We start from the raw sequence: 17,138 nt of genomic DNA, 5'->3' as shown, positions 1-17,138 counted from the left end.
GCGCTTTGGCATCTTGGCCTCTAGCTGCCTGTTGCGCACGGCACATTTTTGACCTTATATAGGAAATAATAGACGGTGACCTATGCAAATTAGGCCTCACATGCACGTGCATCCCGGTTGGCATTCATCAACCTAAGAACACCGGTGCGAACGATTATCCCTACTTAAGAACGTGTCGTGAATGTGGCGCAGTTTCCAACCAGCGCCTTCTTAAGTACAGTTCTTATGAAGACTTTTAAGAAGATGTTCGTGAATGAGGCCCATTATTCTGCTGCAACCACCATTTGCAAAAAATTTAAAAATATATCAAACTAAATACCAAAACAAGTACTGAAAAAACAACCCTTGGCGGCAGTGATGTCGCGGTAGTGCGCTGGCGAGGATGCCTGGTGACGTGTGCTATGTTTTTCTGCGTGATCACGTACAAGTATTGCAAGATTTTGTCTTTGGCGTGCGGTCTAAGATGGCGGCGTAAACAAAGCGGACGGTACTTTGGATGCTAAACAAGCGGGCAAATGCAAGCTAAGGTGAAATTTTAGCTAAACCTGTGGATGTTAACCCAAAAACAAGCTAACCAGGGTGGACAGGGGGCGCCGTAAAGGGGGGGATAAAGGGGGCCCCAGTAAATAGGTATATAATTGTGCTATCTGGCTGTCATTTTTTAAAAATATAGTCAGAAAACGATTAAAACCATCTCTTGTATTTCGTAGTAACAGTTATATATCCACACTGACCAAAAGTAAACTTCCATATTGACTGACCACCCACCTATAGCTACATGAAATGGTTTGGTCCACTACTACATTCACCTTGCTTCCTAGCTGCAGCTGTCAGTTGGAAGTTGCAGCAGAGCAGAGAGAAACAATGCTGCCAGTGCCTAGTAAAATAACGTCTGGGAGTGAAAAAATGAAAGAGAGAAAGGTGAGAGAAGAAAGGCAAACAAAATTGGTTTCAATATGTGACCTGTTTTTTTGTAGCCTAGCCAGTCTGTGTGTCGTGGAATTGAACCTGTTAGCTTAATGTCCACAATGAAATAAGCTAGCAGAGTGTTAGCCTGTTGTGTTAGTCTACTTCTCACTCCTTTTTAACTAACATTTAACCAGCGCAGGTAAATGTTTAGCATGCGCTATTAAATCAGTTGTCCGTCCCCCATTTACCAGATTTAACAACAAATGAGTCAGCAGCAGCCCTGTCTCCCCATAGCGTTACGCCTCCCTGTCCCAGTGAAGAAGGTGAGCAACACTGTGTTCAATGACAAGGTGATTTTTTTTTTCATGGGGTCCAGGATTCCTGAACCTATGTACCACTGTATTTTGAAAGAAGAGGAAACGCAAGATGATACTTATTTTTATGAGTTTGTTTGTAGAAAGAGCTTTCAGCATACGTCCAATGTCCGGCCCGGGGGGGCATTTGTGGTCCACAGCTGTTTAGTGGAAAATATAATATAACAAGAAAACAAAAAAAAACTATCAGCCGTAAAACTGGAAAGGTCAGCAATAATTCTACAAGAATGAAGTCAAACTATTAGGAGAAAAAAAAAAATAATGAGAATAACATCATAATATTATGAGGAAAAAAACATCATTTTAGTTGCAAAGTTGAAATATTACAACAAGTACAACATAACGACAAATAAAGACACGGGAAAAGTTATAATGTTATGATAATAAAGTCAAAATATGGGAATGAAGTCAGAATTACAAGCAGAAAATGTACGAGGAGAATGTTGTAATAGTTGGAAAATTAAAAAAACAACAGCAGAAATGGAAAAAACAGCTCTATAAGAATAAAAAAATAAGAATATAGACGAGATATTACAATGTTACGAGAATAAACTCGTATCATCGAAAAATAATGTCATTTTAGTAGCATGTTCGTTTTTGTTGCAGCATGTTCAAGTTGTAACATTATGAGAAACAAACTAAACAAAATAAAGTTGTAATTTTTGGAAAATTGCCATTGGTTGGGGAAAAAGTTATGATAAAATGGCAATGAAGTCAAACTATTATGGGAATAAAGTCGTACGATTAGGAGACGAAAATTCACGAGGATTGTTTAAGAAGAAAGTTGAAATATTTGGGAAAAAAAAGAGGCCGAAGTTCATAATACCGATAGTATGTTTTTTCACCTACTGTACGTCACAAAGCTGAGATAAAGTTTTTTCTTGAAATATACTGTATATACAGTGTATACAGCATATGTACATCCATCTTCTGTACCGCTTCTCCTAATTAGGGTCGCGTGGGTATGCTGGAGCTGACTTCGAGAAACAGGCGGGGTACACCCTGGACTGGTCGCCAGCCAATGGCAGGGCACATATAGACAAACAACCATTCATGCATGTTTTTGGATGTGGGAGGAAATTGGAGAAAACCCCCACACACACGGGGAGAACATGCAAACTCCACACAGAAATGCCCAAGTGAAAATCGAACCCAGTTCTTCCCGATCTCCAGACTGTTACTGTGTTGGCCAACATGCTAACCACTAGACCACCGTGCGGCCTGCATATGTACATTTGTTGTTAAAAATATCAAAGTGGCCCTTGCATCCTTTCATTTTTCACTACGTGCCCCTCGCTGGCAAAAATTTTGACACCCTGCCTTAGCCCGTGTCTCAGCCTTTAGTCCTCATTTGTCCTGGCTCTAACAAGACATCTTGTAGAACATTCTTTTACAACCTTGTTTGCTGTTTGCAAAGGAGACAACACAATGATGATGATGTCTTTGGAGTGTCATCACCTAAACGAAGTTGAGCTTCAGAGTCGTCAAAGTCACCTCAAAGCTGAGTCTTGTCATCGCCACGGCGACACTGGCATCAGCAGGACCGGATCATCTGCTGAGGGACGTTTGGACGACTGAAGACGTGTTTGTTTTAACGCCGTAAATAATCCCGCCTGGTGTTTTTACACGGCAGCGCCGCACGCCGCCAAAGCGCAGCGGGGTGTAGCCCAGCCTGGACGCCATGTTGTTTGTCCAGCTGCTGGAAGAACACCACAGGAGGCGGGGCCACGGTTAATTAGAATCGTGATTTGTCCCTTTTTTCCAGGGATCAGATGAGTCGTGCGTTTGTGTCCACAGACAAGCAAACACGCTAGCGGACATGTTTGCGAACCTGCAAGCTCGCCGCCACAAGGAGCGTCTGATCTTCCTCAGGGACTGACATTGACACGACCTTCACTTTGTTCCACCGCTGAGAGGGATTTGAAAGATGCCAATTTCAGCTTGACGTTAGCTCGTCTTGTAGCGCTAACTGCGGCTGTCCCAGGTGTGATTGCAGGTGTCACATGACCAGATCAGCCCACCATGGACACAAAGACACACTGGACCAATCGCAGCTCAGCAAAGATGATTGACAGGGTTTTGCTTGGTGTCTAAGTTTCGCCTCCTACTGAGGCAGGGTCGGGTGTTGTTTTGAGGCAACACACGTGCACTTTTGTGTGTTTGTGTGTGTCAGGTTCCTTCGCTGGGGGTGAAAGATCATGCAAAGTTCTCTGTTCTAGAATCTTCTGCCATGACACTCCTCTGAAGTCAGATGATGTTTTGTTGTTTCGTTTGAGCATCTGGAACAACTTCAGTGTCCAACAAATAACTCAGTATAGAAGATCGCCCACGTATGGCTGTTAGGGGTGTAATGGGGGGTGTGAGAGGCAGGGAGGACTTTCAATATGAGCGCAGAACTGCCAACATGTATGAATTTGTCGTATTCGACATGCAATTTGACTTTTGAATACGCTTGTATGCTTCACTGTTCTCCATTTTGTTGCTTTTGCTGGTTTCAGTTTCTGGTTCGGTCGGATGAAAGTCGCAATTTTACGAGAAAAAAGTTCTGGGAAAAAGTTTTTATGAGAAAGCATTGCAATTTTAAGAGAAAAAAGTCTGAATATTTCACAAAAATATCCGAATTTTACAAGCAATTGCAATTTTTACAAGATGAAAGTCATGTGAGAAAAAAAGTTGCAATCTTGTGAAGAAGAAAATGCAATTTTTCAAGTTGAAATGTGAGAGAAATGTCTGAATTTCACTAGCAAAGAGTTGCAATTGTAGAAAAGGACAATGTTATTATGAGAAGTTGTCATTTGACAAGATTTTATTTACACCCAACAAAAATGTAAACGCAACACTTTTTTGCTCCCATTTTCTCATGAGCTGACCTCCAAGATCTAAAACCTTTTCTATCTACATAAAAGGCCGAACTCTCTCAAATATTGTGCACATAATATTGCGTTGTGGATAGAGTGACCCATGGTGGCAGTGGAGTTATGGTGTGAGCCGACGTATGTTACACACAACAAACACAGGTGTATTTTATTCATGGCATCCTGAGACTGAGGCTCATTGTTGGCTCATGTAGCAGCATGATAATGCACGGCCCCAGTTTCAAGGCTTTGTACACAATTTCCGGAAGCTGAAAACATCCCAGTTCTTGCGTGGCCAGCAGGCTGTACCATAGCATGTTTGGGATGCTCTAGATTGAGACAAATGGTGGTCACACGAGATAGAAAGAGGTTTGAATACTTTGACTTTATTATAAAAACTTGATGTCTAATTGACATTTTGAAAAGAACAAGTATGACAATGTATGCGCTGACACACAAGTGCTGCAAGTCACTCTCCAGTGGACCCTCACAAAAGGGCCACAGGGTTCTGGATGAGGTGGAAGTGGTCAAACTGGAAGTCTTAGCAGCATCATGGAAGTCCACCTTGTCTCTGGAGGATTTCTTGTTGGAAGAATAAATCCTCAGGAAGTTTTCTTGAAAGTTCTGGACTGGAAGAAGAATCATGGCCCAGACCCTCTTCCTTCTTCCTCCCCTGAGTCATGGACATATCCACCTGGTCTCCACTGTCACGGCAACAGCAGATGACTCGAGAAGGAGGTCACAGCATCTGGAAGCGCCATGACGCCTGATCTTTGTAGTCTAAACATTCAGAGGTGTTGAAGTTGAGTTTCCAGGCCGAGGCGGCCGTCTGCTCTTTGTAGTCCAGGCAGTCCGAGGAGTTGAAGGACAAGCTGGCAGCACCGTACGCCTGATGGGGGTGTGGTGGGTGATGGTGGTGGTGATGGTGGTGGCCTGATGTCTGTGCAATGTGGTGGTGGTGGGCGTGACCCGACATGGTGCCACTCGACATGGGGCTGAGCTGGTGGGCGTGCATGGGCGCCAGGTATGAGCCACACTCCATGCCACCAAAGTAGGAGCTGGATGCTGAGGCCGTGTAGCCCTGACCATACGCCGCAGCCGTTTGGCTGTAAGACACCGGGTAGGATGCTGTCCCTCCGGAAGCGGAGGACACGGCGCGTTGCATGCAGGAGGTGGCTGTGGGCTGGACGGGGTCTGGCAGCGTGGTTGGCGTTGGGGAGATGGGCGCCGGACTCCAGATGGACGACACGGGGGTGCTGACAGACGAAGAGGTGCTGATCAGGCCTGCTGAGGAGGAGGAGGCGGAGCTTGAGACGGCGGGGGGCGTGAACTGTCCACTGCTGTCTGAACCGCTGCTGTCTCTGCTGGGAGACGACTTCTTCTTCAGTGCTTTTACTTTACTGCTGCTCTGCTGCTGCTGCTGGCGACATTTGGCCCTCCGGTTCTTGAACCACACCTGACCACACACAGGTCAAAGGTCAGCACTGCTTGCACGCCAACACTACACAACCATGACCTTTCACCTTTGTATGAGGGACATTCAACACACAGTTTCTCATTCTTTGGACATATAATATACACATATACAGTGATACACAGAAAGGTTTCATTAAATGTTTCATGAAATGAATAATTAAAACTAATAATTATTTTAAAACATTAAAATTAAGTAATTTCAAAAATGTTAAATTGTAATTTAAAAAATATATATTTATGAGTATAACGTATTAAAATTGACACATTTAAAAGAGAAGATTTAAAAAATAATAATTTAATTGCAAACTACAGTATATGGATTTTAACTAGTGTGTCCAGACTTAAGGGACACCCTGGACAGTAGAACTTCTGACCCTGAGGTCAGAACATTTGGATCCACTAAAACAAAACTTTTTACACCACTAAAGTCACACAAACTTTACAAGAAGAATATAGACAGAAGTTATGTAACACTGAAAGACGTGCCACAAGCCAGGGGTGTCTGAAGTGTTGCCCGGGAGCCATTTGGGGGCCATTTTTTATTGGCCTGCTGCACATTCTGAAAAAATACGAGTTAACAAAAAAACAAAACAAAAAAACAATTGCAAAAATAGAAAAATCAGTAATTTTACAAGAATAATGGTCAAAATATTAAGAGAAAAAACTTGTAATCTATCGAGAAAAAGTCATTTTAAAAGAATAATGTAATATTGTGAGGAAAAATAAAATCATTTTAACAAAGATTAAATATTAAAGAAAGACGGGTTTTTAAGTCATAATATTATGAAACATAAACAAAACAACAATAAAGCTGTCATTTTTGTTAAATGTTTTAATGTTACAAGAATAAAGTCAAAATATTATGGAAATAAAGTCATAATTACAAGAACAAAATGTGAAAGAAGAAAGTTTAAATAGCTGGGAGAAGAAAAAACCCACCAGAGATGAAAAAACGCTGTAATTTTACGAGAATATAGTAAAAATATTAAAAGAAAAAAGTTGCGTTCTAACAAGAAAAAAGGCGCAATTGTACGAGAACAAACGTGTGCTATTATGAGGAAAAATAATTCTAATAGAGTTTAAATATTAAAGAAAAGAACGCTTAAAAAAAAAAAAGGTGTGATTTTTAGAAAATTACCCTGGGGAAAAAGTTTTAATATGGGAATAAAAGAAAAATATACTTTTAATAAAGACATAATAGAGCAAGAAGAAAATTTACAAAGATTATTTCAGATAAAAGTTGAAATATTTGCCTTTGATGAGGGTGTTTAGTGCTGAAAGGCCGAAACACCCACTGAGTCAAAGGTACACTACTAAAATGTACAACCTTCCAGTGGCTGATAAAGTTCCCACGCCACTCTCAACATTAAGGCCTCATGTGATTACCATCTATTGGCACAAAGGACATTTCCATCAAGTCCTGTGTATTTACAAACTAAAATAATTTTTTAAAAACAGCAAAAATGGGAAAAATGAGAACAAAGAGTGAAGTTGATACTAATAATAGGCTTTTTCACCTATAACACAAAGCTGGGATCCTGTTTTTTTTAATATATATAACTTCTAGGCATATTTACTAAATATCAAAGTGGGCCTTGCATCCTTTCATTTTTCACTATGTGGCTCTCAGTGCATGGAAAAAGTTTGGACACACCTGCCATAGGCTAACTCACTTGTTAGCAAAGTTAACATTTTTTAACACCGCTTCACATCTTTTTACATTTGTATGACACTACTGCGACTTCAACCTTGCCTGTAAAGCTTTTTTAGACCAGTAACATTTACATTATTTAAAACAAAAATCTAAATTGAAACAAATCCGAGGTAGACTAGAATTCCAGAATGAATGTGCTCAAACTTAAAGGCTCCACTATAGGAGCACGTTTCAAGTACATCTCTTGCATTTGAAAAGTCATTTTGTTGAATTTACTTTGCAGCCATTTTCTTGGAGACATTTTTGTCATCCTTTCACCCAAATCGGCTGTAACGAATTATCTGTAAATAAAAATAATATACTTTGTTTTCCAATTTCCCTATCTGTATCTTCAAAGTGTCTGTTTGAATGACCATTAAAAAAGCTCTCATTTATGAACGCTTATCTTGTCGATACAAAAAAAACATGCTTTGCATCCTTTTAAATTCTGATTATTATTGATATGCAGCCTAATTAATTCCTAAAAGTTTGCCAGCTTTAAATGTCCTTATCAGTCACGCCCTTTTACAATTGTAATTAGTATTAAAACTTTTTCGGTTCGGATCGACACTGACCTGCACTCTGGACTCGGGCAGGTTGATCTTGAGGGCCACCTCCTCCCGCATGAAGATGTCTGGGTAGCGGGTCTTAGCGAACAGAGCCTCCAGGATGTCCAGTTGCGTTCGGGTGAAGGTGGTCCGCTCCCTGCGCTGCTTCCGAGGGTTCGCTGCAAGAGTGAGCACGAGAGGACACAGCTTCATCACATTCTTGCAGCATGATCGACCTGAAATAAATGTTCTTAAAAGTAGAAAGGGTGAAAGGTGAAGGTTAAGGTGGTCCCACCAGGGTACCCCACTGAAGGGTGCAGCAGGTCCATGGCGGCTCCGCTCAGGCCCAGTCCGTTCATGCCGTACGGGCCCTGTTTGAGGTAAGACATCATGCTCCAGGCGGGGAGACCTGCTCGGTCCGGCCGGGGAAGAAAAATCAGATCCCCTGGAGACGTCCTGCTGCACGGGACAGGACATTTATTTCATTACAAATATTTCACATTTTCTGCTTTTATTTGTATTTCGTGACGCATGGGCCTCAAACTTCCACGCAACTTTTCTCTTTCTTAAAAAAAAAATCAATTGCTGTCCCACAAAGTTCTGCTCGACCTTCCATATGTGAAATTTTTCCCTGCATACATTTCTACATTCTACAATATTTCACATTTTAATTGTGTTTCAATTAGCCAAATGATTACACAAAACGAACAGAATGAATGAATATATTCTAAACAAGAAATACTATTCTTCCAGGTGATTATTATTATTTGTATGCTCAGATGAGGTTGAATACATCATATTTATTTTAACAGGCCTGTCAAGACTCAAAAGAATACTCGATAGTGGAACACATTCATAAAAATACAGGCGTTAAATTACCTCCATTTACCCTTCAATGTGTTGAATTTCAAACATTTAAAATTTTTTAAAAACGTTAAAAAGTTATATCCGCTCATCTTCATGTTTGAATTCATACTTGGCAATTAGTCACACACATTTTTACCTGTCATGAAATTATTTTATATTGTTCGTTAAAACGCATTCATGATTTAAACGCACTTCCAGTTTTGTTTCTTCAGTGTCGGTTTGAATAATTAACTTAACGTCTTAAAATATAATGGATTGCTCATTTGGATAATTTATTAAATAATTGTAAAAATGACTATTCCATTGAAAGAGATTTCTGTCCTAATTAAAACGTAGCACCAATGAGGAGTGTAATTTCAATTGAAAGAGGAGTTGAATATTGAAACAAAAACTAAATAGATTGAGATGTTGCGCATAATGACTTGCGTGTTGAATAGTGTCAATGTTAGTGAAAAACAATGTAGTTAGAGAATTAGCAGGAGAATGTTGCCTTGTTGGAACAACAAGAGAAGAAGAAGCAGTAATTTCCATCACCGCAGGAAGGGCCCGAAGCCAGCGATGTTGTGTGCAAATGCATCCCATAACAATTGAGATGAGATCTACAGGGCGACTATCAGCACTATTGTTGACTAATGACAAACTTTTATTATGCTAAATGGCTGCTGTTTGTATTTCCATCCCCACTTCTCTCACATTTACATTTACTGAAGAAAACTCAATAAAACTTGCAGTGCAATGGAATAATTATTTCATGGATGTTGATGTGGTCATGGCAAATTTGAAAAATTAAATCAAGTCAAGTATAATCTCACCTTTCTTTGCTGGTTTCCTTAAAAAAATAATCCTGCTAAAAGTCAAAGCGATGATATCCTCATAAAAACAAAATCAAATATCCACATCGAGGAGGTTTTAATCAACTTCGTTTGTCCCAGAACCAATAAAAAAGAGTTAAAGTGTATTTAAAAAAAGGTAAAATACCAATTTCTTTAAAAGTATTTTGGTCCTTCAGGCATCTCTTCTGTCAGCCGCTGATTGACGCTGGTCTATCCTGATCTGGCCTAAGAGCCAAGCAAGCAGCTGGCCTTCTTTACATCAGCCAATCACAGCGCGTTCTCATATCCCCTGGCGACCTGAACGCCCAATCAGATTCCCAGATTGATCACGAAGCTCCCACCCACTTGTCGTAAACTGTGTTCACGTGACGCGCAAAAAAGTTTCGCTGACAAAGTTGACTTGAAGCGCGACGTCCGCGAGAACACAGCAACGACAAAAAAGTTGATTTTCTGCAACTCCACTCTCACATTTCTACTACAACTCATAAGGTTTGTGTTTAATTAATGTTTCCTCGCACCTAAAGTCGGTGACATGTCTTTTTTTGTCCTAAATAACAGCATTTTCGATTTTATCCAACCACCTAGCTTAAAGGAGTGTACAAACTTAAATCCTAAATTAAAACATCTCCAATACAACCACCACTGTTTTTAAAAAAACATCTCAAATAAAGCGACAAGTTTTCTTTAGCTAATTTAGAACATCTAAAACAAAACCACCACTGTCTTACTTAGATGAAAACATCTGAAGTAAAAACACCACACAATTAAAGCATCTTAAAATAAAATCATTTATCTTTTTATTTAAATTAAAACATCTGTAATAAAAAAACACTGTTTTTAGTTAACCAAAATGTAACCAACATTTTAACATTTTAATGACAAAAAAGTACACTATGCATGAATATAATAATAATATAGCTATTTCACTTGTCATAACTTGTGACAGATGCACGTAAATGCCTTTTACAAGATAAACTTTGCTTTTTTCTTCTATCTTCCTTTACAAAGCTAATAATATTGCCTCTCGAAAAGATATTCTTTAAAAAATATGTTTAATATGATGCTGATATTGTTTGCAGTGGTTTGTAATATTTTGGTGACTTCATGTAGCCGAAGAAAAAGTTGGAAATAAATAAAAGTGCAAAACAGCAAGGTGAAAATGAGGCCTTGAAAGTGAATGTGATGAAGGAAGAAAAAGACTGTGTTCTACATGTCAGCTAATCCACATGTTGACCACAAGTATCAAGATATCAAGTGGACTGAGTTGTCGTTATTGTGGGGGTTTTGGGGACTCTAATCCCAAATTGCTGGAGTATTTTCTTAATACTAAGCCAGTAAATCCTGGGATCAGGCGGCCCAGAGTGTGTGTGAGGAGGTGCTGGTGGGCTTCCCTTGTCCTTGCTCTTGTTGTCGATCCACGCAGTAAATCTGAGCTTGTCACTAATGTCAGAGGATGCTGCCACTTATGTGGACTTTAGCAAAGAGAAAGTAAAGCAGTGTGTGTTTGTGTGCAGGCTGCAAGGAGAAAGACAAGCTGGGCAGGAAGACAGAGGGGCATGTGTGCATGCATTAGGACAAGAGCTGCTGGGGTCCAGGTATGACAAAGCTAACCACTTCTTTCCAAATACAGTTAGAACTGAAAACAGATTTTTTTTTATGATTGAGGTCGTGAATAATCTTAGTAATCTTGTGTATGTTGGCAGTTTATGTTAGGTATTCATTGTTAGCGTGCTCACCTGTGTCATAAATGATGAAAACTTTGTCAGTGTACATGTAGTGCCCTTAAAAGTGAGCTGTCTCATTGCTCCACAATTCAAGATGCACGACAGCACTTTGTTCTGCCAGCGTGTATATGAGGACAAACATGACGTGCTGCGGAGAAGTGCTAGCTAGGTTGAAGCAGCAAAAATGTTGTTTTGGATACATTCACTATACATCAGCTTTTAAGATCATCTACACTTGTCTGTTCTGGGACAACCTCAGAGTTGCTTGCATTTAGACACAATTATTCCCACAGGCAATAATGCAAAATCAGGGCTGTCAAAATTGCGGTCAAGGGGCCATTTGTGGCCTGCAGCTTGTTTTTTATTGGCCTTCGGCAAATTCTGACGATGGAAAAAATGCAAAAATATAGTCTGACTTCTTAGCACACAAACTCAAGGCCCGCAGAAGAAATTTGGCCCGCCACATAATTTTATGTGGCCCGCGGAACTGTTTGGAAAAGTTTGGCATCAAGTTGTGCCATACTCATCAAACAATGTGCTTACGATAATCTGCACAATACGTTGATCCTTTGTTTATTGCTGTTAATTGGTTCCAGACCATAATAAGTGAATTTCTCCGAAGTAGGATTCAATATTAATAAATGGAACATTTCTGTTCACGATCTTCTAAATTAAATCTTTACCATTATTAGAGCCCTGTAGTCATGAAACACTCCTATTTACACTCCTATTATTCTTTGTTTATGCCACATTTTTCAACAGTAATGTGCAGGCCAGGGGATCACTGCAGGGACACAAGAGACGGCCATGGCTTTAAACATTAGCAAGCTCGCGAGCTAACTAGTTAGCTTGCAGTATATTTACAATATTCTAAACTTAAGAAAGGGTTTAAAACGGAGTGGGGAAGATGGACAAAGAAGTAAAAAATGTACCACTTCCACACGAAATTGGAGGAGAACTTATTTTCACTCTATCATGTTGGACATGCCTTGGCTGGCTCCATGCAGTGTGATGGTAATCTAATGTCATGTCTCAATAATGGAACATTACTGATGCCTAGTGGCCAGAATATTACATACACCTTTGTCTTTCAATATTTTTTGACTAATAATACGCCACAGTCAACCACAAAACAGTGATAATTTATTAACTAATTATTTTTTGAAAAAACAAAGACAATAATTAAACTGCATTATTGCAAGGGACAACTGTAAAGTAATTCTGTCAGTTTGAACTTTGCCCATAGCGTTACTGAACTAAATTGGCCACAGTATTATACATATATATATATATATATATAGCACTAACTGCACCATTATTGTTACTAAAGGTGCCAGATTCGGACTCAAAGTAACAATAGTTTAACTGTCCACGACTAAGAACGACACCACTTCAAAACTATTGTAACCCGTCTGTACAAAATAACACTTTAAAGAGGCATAAGCCTGGCAAAAATTATAATTTTAACAACAGCAAAGCATGCCGGGAAACACGTAATCCGCCCATTCCACAGCTGCAAACTCTTCCGGGTTTGATTGTGATGTTTCTGTGTGGATATAAAATGCTGTAGCTTTTGGCCGGACGTTGAGAGGATGACTGAAGACGTGCTTGACAACAATCACTTTATTGAAAATAACATCCACGCTAAAACAACCATAGTCGTATATCCACAGCCATCTCCCCCCATCTTTTCCTGGCTCATCCAATCAGCCGTCGGGGACACATTCACGGCCTTCAGAAAGTAAACATTTCTAGCAGGAATGAACAGAGAAGAACACAGGTATTTTAAAAAATGCACACTTGCCCCACTCTGTTATTTAAAAAAAACCTCCATAAACACGAGTGAAGTTTAGTGTCAGTGTCCCATTGGCACCGATGCAAGCGGACTGTAACAGCCACAAGTGAAATTTGCCACGGAAAGTGAAACTACTTTACTGGGTTCATGCTTAGCACACACCACATAAACTAACAAATGATGAATATATGAAAATGATGAACATATTGATATTGCCCTTGTTAAATCATGATAATAATAATAGGAATTGGACACTTTAACACAAAGTCGACATGCAGGACGTTCTGTATATCATTAATTAGCATATTTACATTGGACTAACCTTTCTAGTCTACAGGCAAACTCTGAAGTCACATTTTAACATTCTTAAGTGTTATACAAGTGTAAGAAGAAGTGAAATAAAGAAGTATAATATGAATTTAACTAACGAGCAAGTTAGAGTATGATGACACCGGCAGCAGTTGGTTTTTAGCTTTTCTTTGTTTTCCTAAAAATGATAAAAAGTGCTGGTGCTTGTGGTGCTATGCAATGTCAGGTCCAAACACTGAACACCATTCCTCCATGGAATACACCTCAGGAACACACACACACGCGCACACACACACACAGTTGAGTCCGAAGGTCCAGTAGAAATTGTTTCATGCTTGAACTTTCCCTCCGCTAATCATCTTTGTGGTGTCCTCTCACCTGCTCTCACCTGCGTGTTAGAGTTAGACACTTTTTTTCTCCCTTAAAAGTGCTGCTGGTGCCTAGACACAGAGGCGGAGCTTAAATGTGAGCTTGAAACTCTAGCAGTGCCGGCGGGACTCTTCCCATCTGACTCGGCCCGGCACGGCGCGGTGGTTTTTTCTTACATTAGTGAAGTTTGTTTGTGCAGCAGTACCAGAACCAGTACCAGCAGCACCAATTCAGAGAGGGCTCGGTGAAACCGTCCGTCAAAGCCACAGTGTCCCCGCCCCTCTCATTAAGAACACAACCAATGAAGAGGGGGTGGAGGGACGGGGGCGTGGAATCAGACACCAGAACCATGAGACCAACTGACCCCGTCCAGTACCCATCACCCCCCAACACTCTGTGTGTGTTGGGTTGGGATGGGGGGTTTAACTTCCAATCCTTTTAGGATTATGCTTCCCCTCACCCCCACCCCGTTCTTGTCTCTTTCACTGTGTTGTTCCTCAGGCGATCACGTTTAAACTTGTGTCCATTCACAAATGTCCAACAAAGCGTTGCCGTGGTAACCATGTGAGCGCTGCTACGACTGAGGAATGCACGCTCACTCCACATCGAAATATTGAAGACCGACAATCTTTGCGCCCAAATGCAAATGAGAAGATGTTTGGACACGATGGTACACATGACGTCATCGGCTCCTTTCATCAGCCACCTCATGCTTGAGTCTTGGAGAACTAAAAGTCAAAGAAGAAGCAAAGCTAATGACGCCTGGACTTGTCTTCATAGCGCCCCCAGGCAGGCCCACAGTGTTCAGGAGGCCAGAAGCCCTGGTCTGGTCTTGTCGGCAGGTGAGTCCAGACTAGAGTTTTCTCCATCTTCATGATAGGATTGTAGCAGTGCGGCTAATCAATGTGCAGCACAGAACCATCAGACGACCCGAACCAAACAAAGGCTCACGAAAGTCCCGGTCGGTCCGGCGGATAAGCTCCTGCACAGGATTACATATTGATTGTCAACGCCTAAAGAGCTTATCAGAGCTGGAAAGACTCCAAAGTGGTCCTGCACCACATCAACTTTTAAGAGACAAATACATTCACGAGAAACTAAAAGTGGACCAATCCATGGCCGGGCCACATTGGTCCTCATGTTTACCGCCTTGATTTTTTTAGACTGTTTAGCTGAAGATCTGTTTTTCCTCCACATCAATTATATTTGTCTAGCAGGGCTGTCCAAACTCTTCCACCAGGGGCAGCATAGTGAACATTTTTCATTTAAGGGCCACTTCCTGTGTAAGTCAAGATATGATAAGCAGTCCTCGTGTTACAACACTTTCCCATAAATTATGAATCATTAATACTGTACAAAAAGAAACACAGAACTAGTTGCGTGCGCACGGCAGAAGAATACGTGGTCGTCCTAGGAGTGTAAGCTATGGAAAGTGACAGTGAAAAGTGAAATTAGGCGTCGTAAAGTACTCAGAAAGTGGAGAAATGCTGATCAGCATTGGCTGCATGACCGGTCTAAGCCGCTCAAATGTTGCGACAATCATCAAGGATAAAGATGGAAAGGATTGATCAGCTCCTATGAAATTGACAGTGATCATTAAGTAAGTAGTTGTCTCATTATTTTCTTTAATAATTTTTTTATGGACCAGTCCAGGGTGTACCCTGCTTCTCGTCCATGGCCAGCTGGGGTAGGTGCCAGCATACCCCCGCGATACCACAGCTATCATATGAATACATTTATTTAGTGATTTTTACTTTTTTTTTTTAAGTTTTGTAACTTTCAGTCATTCATTCATTAATTTTCTATGCTGCTGGTCCTCACTAGGGTCCCGGTGGTATGCTGGAGCCTATCCCAGCTAGTCGCCAGCCAATCACAGAGCACATATAGACAAACAACAATTCACACTCACATTCATACTGATGGTTTTCTAACCTGTCATTTTAAAAAATGATTCCAATAATTCCTGGTTAATATGATTTGTTTTGGGATAGTTCAAGACAATTATAATTGTAGATGATGGACTGCAGTGTTTTTTTAAGTTGAATTTGCAGTTGTATTTCAATTATTTTAGAACATCCAAATTGAGGTCAATGCTTTTAAAAAAAAAACTGTACACAGCAAACAACATTTTCCTCTGAACTTTTTCTTTTATTTTCACTGTGGCCCGAATCATGCTGTTATGTTCTGATGCAGACTGTGTTTAATGTTTTTTTTTTTTTAATATGCCATGGGCCAATAAAAAAAACAAGCTTCAGGCTGTAAATCGCCCCCGTGTCGGACACACGGACATGAATAGAATACAAATAACAGAGCCGAGACGCAGGCTTTTTATTAAAGCATGTATTGAACTGCTTTGGATGGATTTTGGCATGCTTATTAAACATAAAGATGAAGAATATAAAAGTGGCCACCACATTTGTCCATTTTTCAGTATGCGCCCCTCCATGGAAGAAGTTTGGACACCCCTGCTGCAGACTGTACTAGCTGTTGACAATGAAAACAACACAGTGTTGTTGCTGTAGTGTTTGAATTTGGAACATGTTTATTACACCGCTGATGTATGCAACAGTTACATGAATTACATATGTCATATACGCTAATAAAGGCCTTTCTAAAGGGCACATGCAGTCAGAGCAATGTTTCTTTGCACCAGGTGTGGCTAGTTAGCCGTTTGTGGCCGCAGCCTTTTATTGGAAATGGCAGTAAAACAGCAGAAGCGATGGGACAAGTAAACAGGTCGTAGCACAATCAGTGTGATCAGTGTGGACACAGGTCAGCGGTGGCCAGGAGAATTGGCAGGTGGAATTGAACCCAAGTTCATCACAGAACGAAATGTCTCATGTGGACTCGAACATTCCATCTCTTGCATACTTGCTGCTGGCAGCAGGGTTGTATTTTATTTTATTTTATTTTAATTATTTTATTTTAAGTTTGAGCATACGTTGGCGCCTGCAGCCCAGCTGACAAAAGAGCAACAAAAAGTGTCATGTCCTTGATACAAGAGACAAGTCCTCCATCAATAATCCACACGTAATAATCATCAGATGAGCTGATATCAGATGTGCACATGACTGCAGGCTGACGGCTATGAGGACATAGAACTAATTAGAATTGATTTACTTTGGATCAGCTAGCTTATCAGGTGCGGGAGGGAATCACCGTGAGGAGCTCCCACAGCAATGCCGAATGCTAAAATCAATCTGCGTTGGCTGCCGTGCATCCTAAAAACAACTGAATGACTCACTTTTCACTTTTTGACATTATCTCCCGATGATGATGATGACGATGGCCTTGCTCCCAAACTTTACCACGAGAACCACGAGGCCCGCAGCTCTTCTTCTTCTTGTTCTTCTGTCAGTGGAGCAGCTCTCAAACCTCCCAAGGCA

The 17,138-nt window shown here is 40.6% G+C and overlaps 1 protein-coding gene and 1 long non-coding RNA gene across 4 annotated transcripts; one reads left to right on the top strand and one right to left on the bottom strand.

The window, feature by feature from the left end:
• The first annotated feature begins 846 nt into the window (after positions 1 to 846).
• Positions 847 to 15,832, top strand: LOC129183296 (uncharacterized). 3 transcript variants are annotated; one of them, XR_008570770.1, is made up of 4 exons: positions 847 to 921; positions 1,161 to 1,232; positions 11,070 to 11,150; positions 14,254 to 15,832. It is a non-coding gene; the product is annotated as an uncharacterized LOC129183296 (long non-coding RNA). The 3 variants fall into 3 exon arrangements; XR_008570769.1 differs by lacking the exons at positions 11,070 to 11,150; positions 14,254 to 15,832 and adding an exon at positions 2,236 to 2,875 and having other exon boundaries at positions 857 to 921; XR_008570771.1 differs by lacking the exons at positions 847 to 921; positions 1,161 to 1,232 and adding an exon at positions 9,950 to 10,044.
• LOC129183295 (homeobox protein OTX1 B-like) lies at positions 4,137 to 9,742 on the bottom strand. Its single transcript, XM_054780382.1, has 4 exons — positions 9,535 to 9,742; positions 8,151 to 8,314; positions 7,883 to 8,034; positions 4,137 to 5,594 (listed from the first exon to the last, which is right to left on the bottom strand). The coding sequence occupies exons 2-4, from the start codon at positions 8,245 to 8,247 to the stop codon at positions 4,878 to 4,880; spliced, it is 966 nt and encodes a 321-aa protein (XP_054636357.1). The 5' UTR covers positions 8,248 to 8,314; positions 9,535 to 9,742; the 3' UTR covers positions 4,137 to 4,877.
• Positions 15,833 to 17,138: the final 1,306 nt, after the last annotated feature.

Source organism: Dunckerocampus dactyliophorus, chromosome 6 (genome assembly GCF_027744805.1).
Source record: "Dunckerocampus dactyliophorus isolate RoL2022-P2 chromosome 6, RoL_Ddac_1.1, whole genome shotgun sequence".
Classification (NCBI taxonomy): domain Eukaryota; kingdom Metazoa; phylum Chordata; class Actinopteri; order Syngnathiformes; family Syngnathidae; genus Dunckerocampus; species Dunckerocampus dactyliophorus.
The sequence above is the reverse complement of the archived record's forward strand: the minus strand, read 5'-3'. Positions and strand labels throughout refer to the sequence as shown.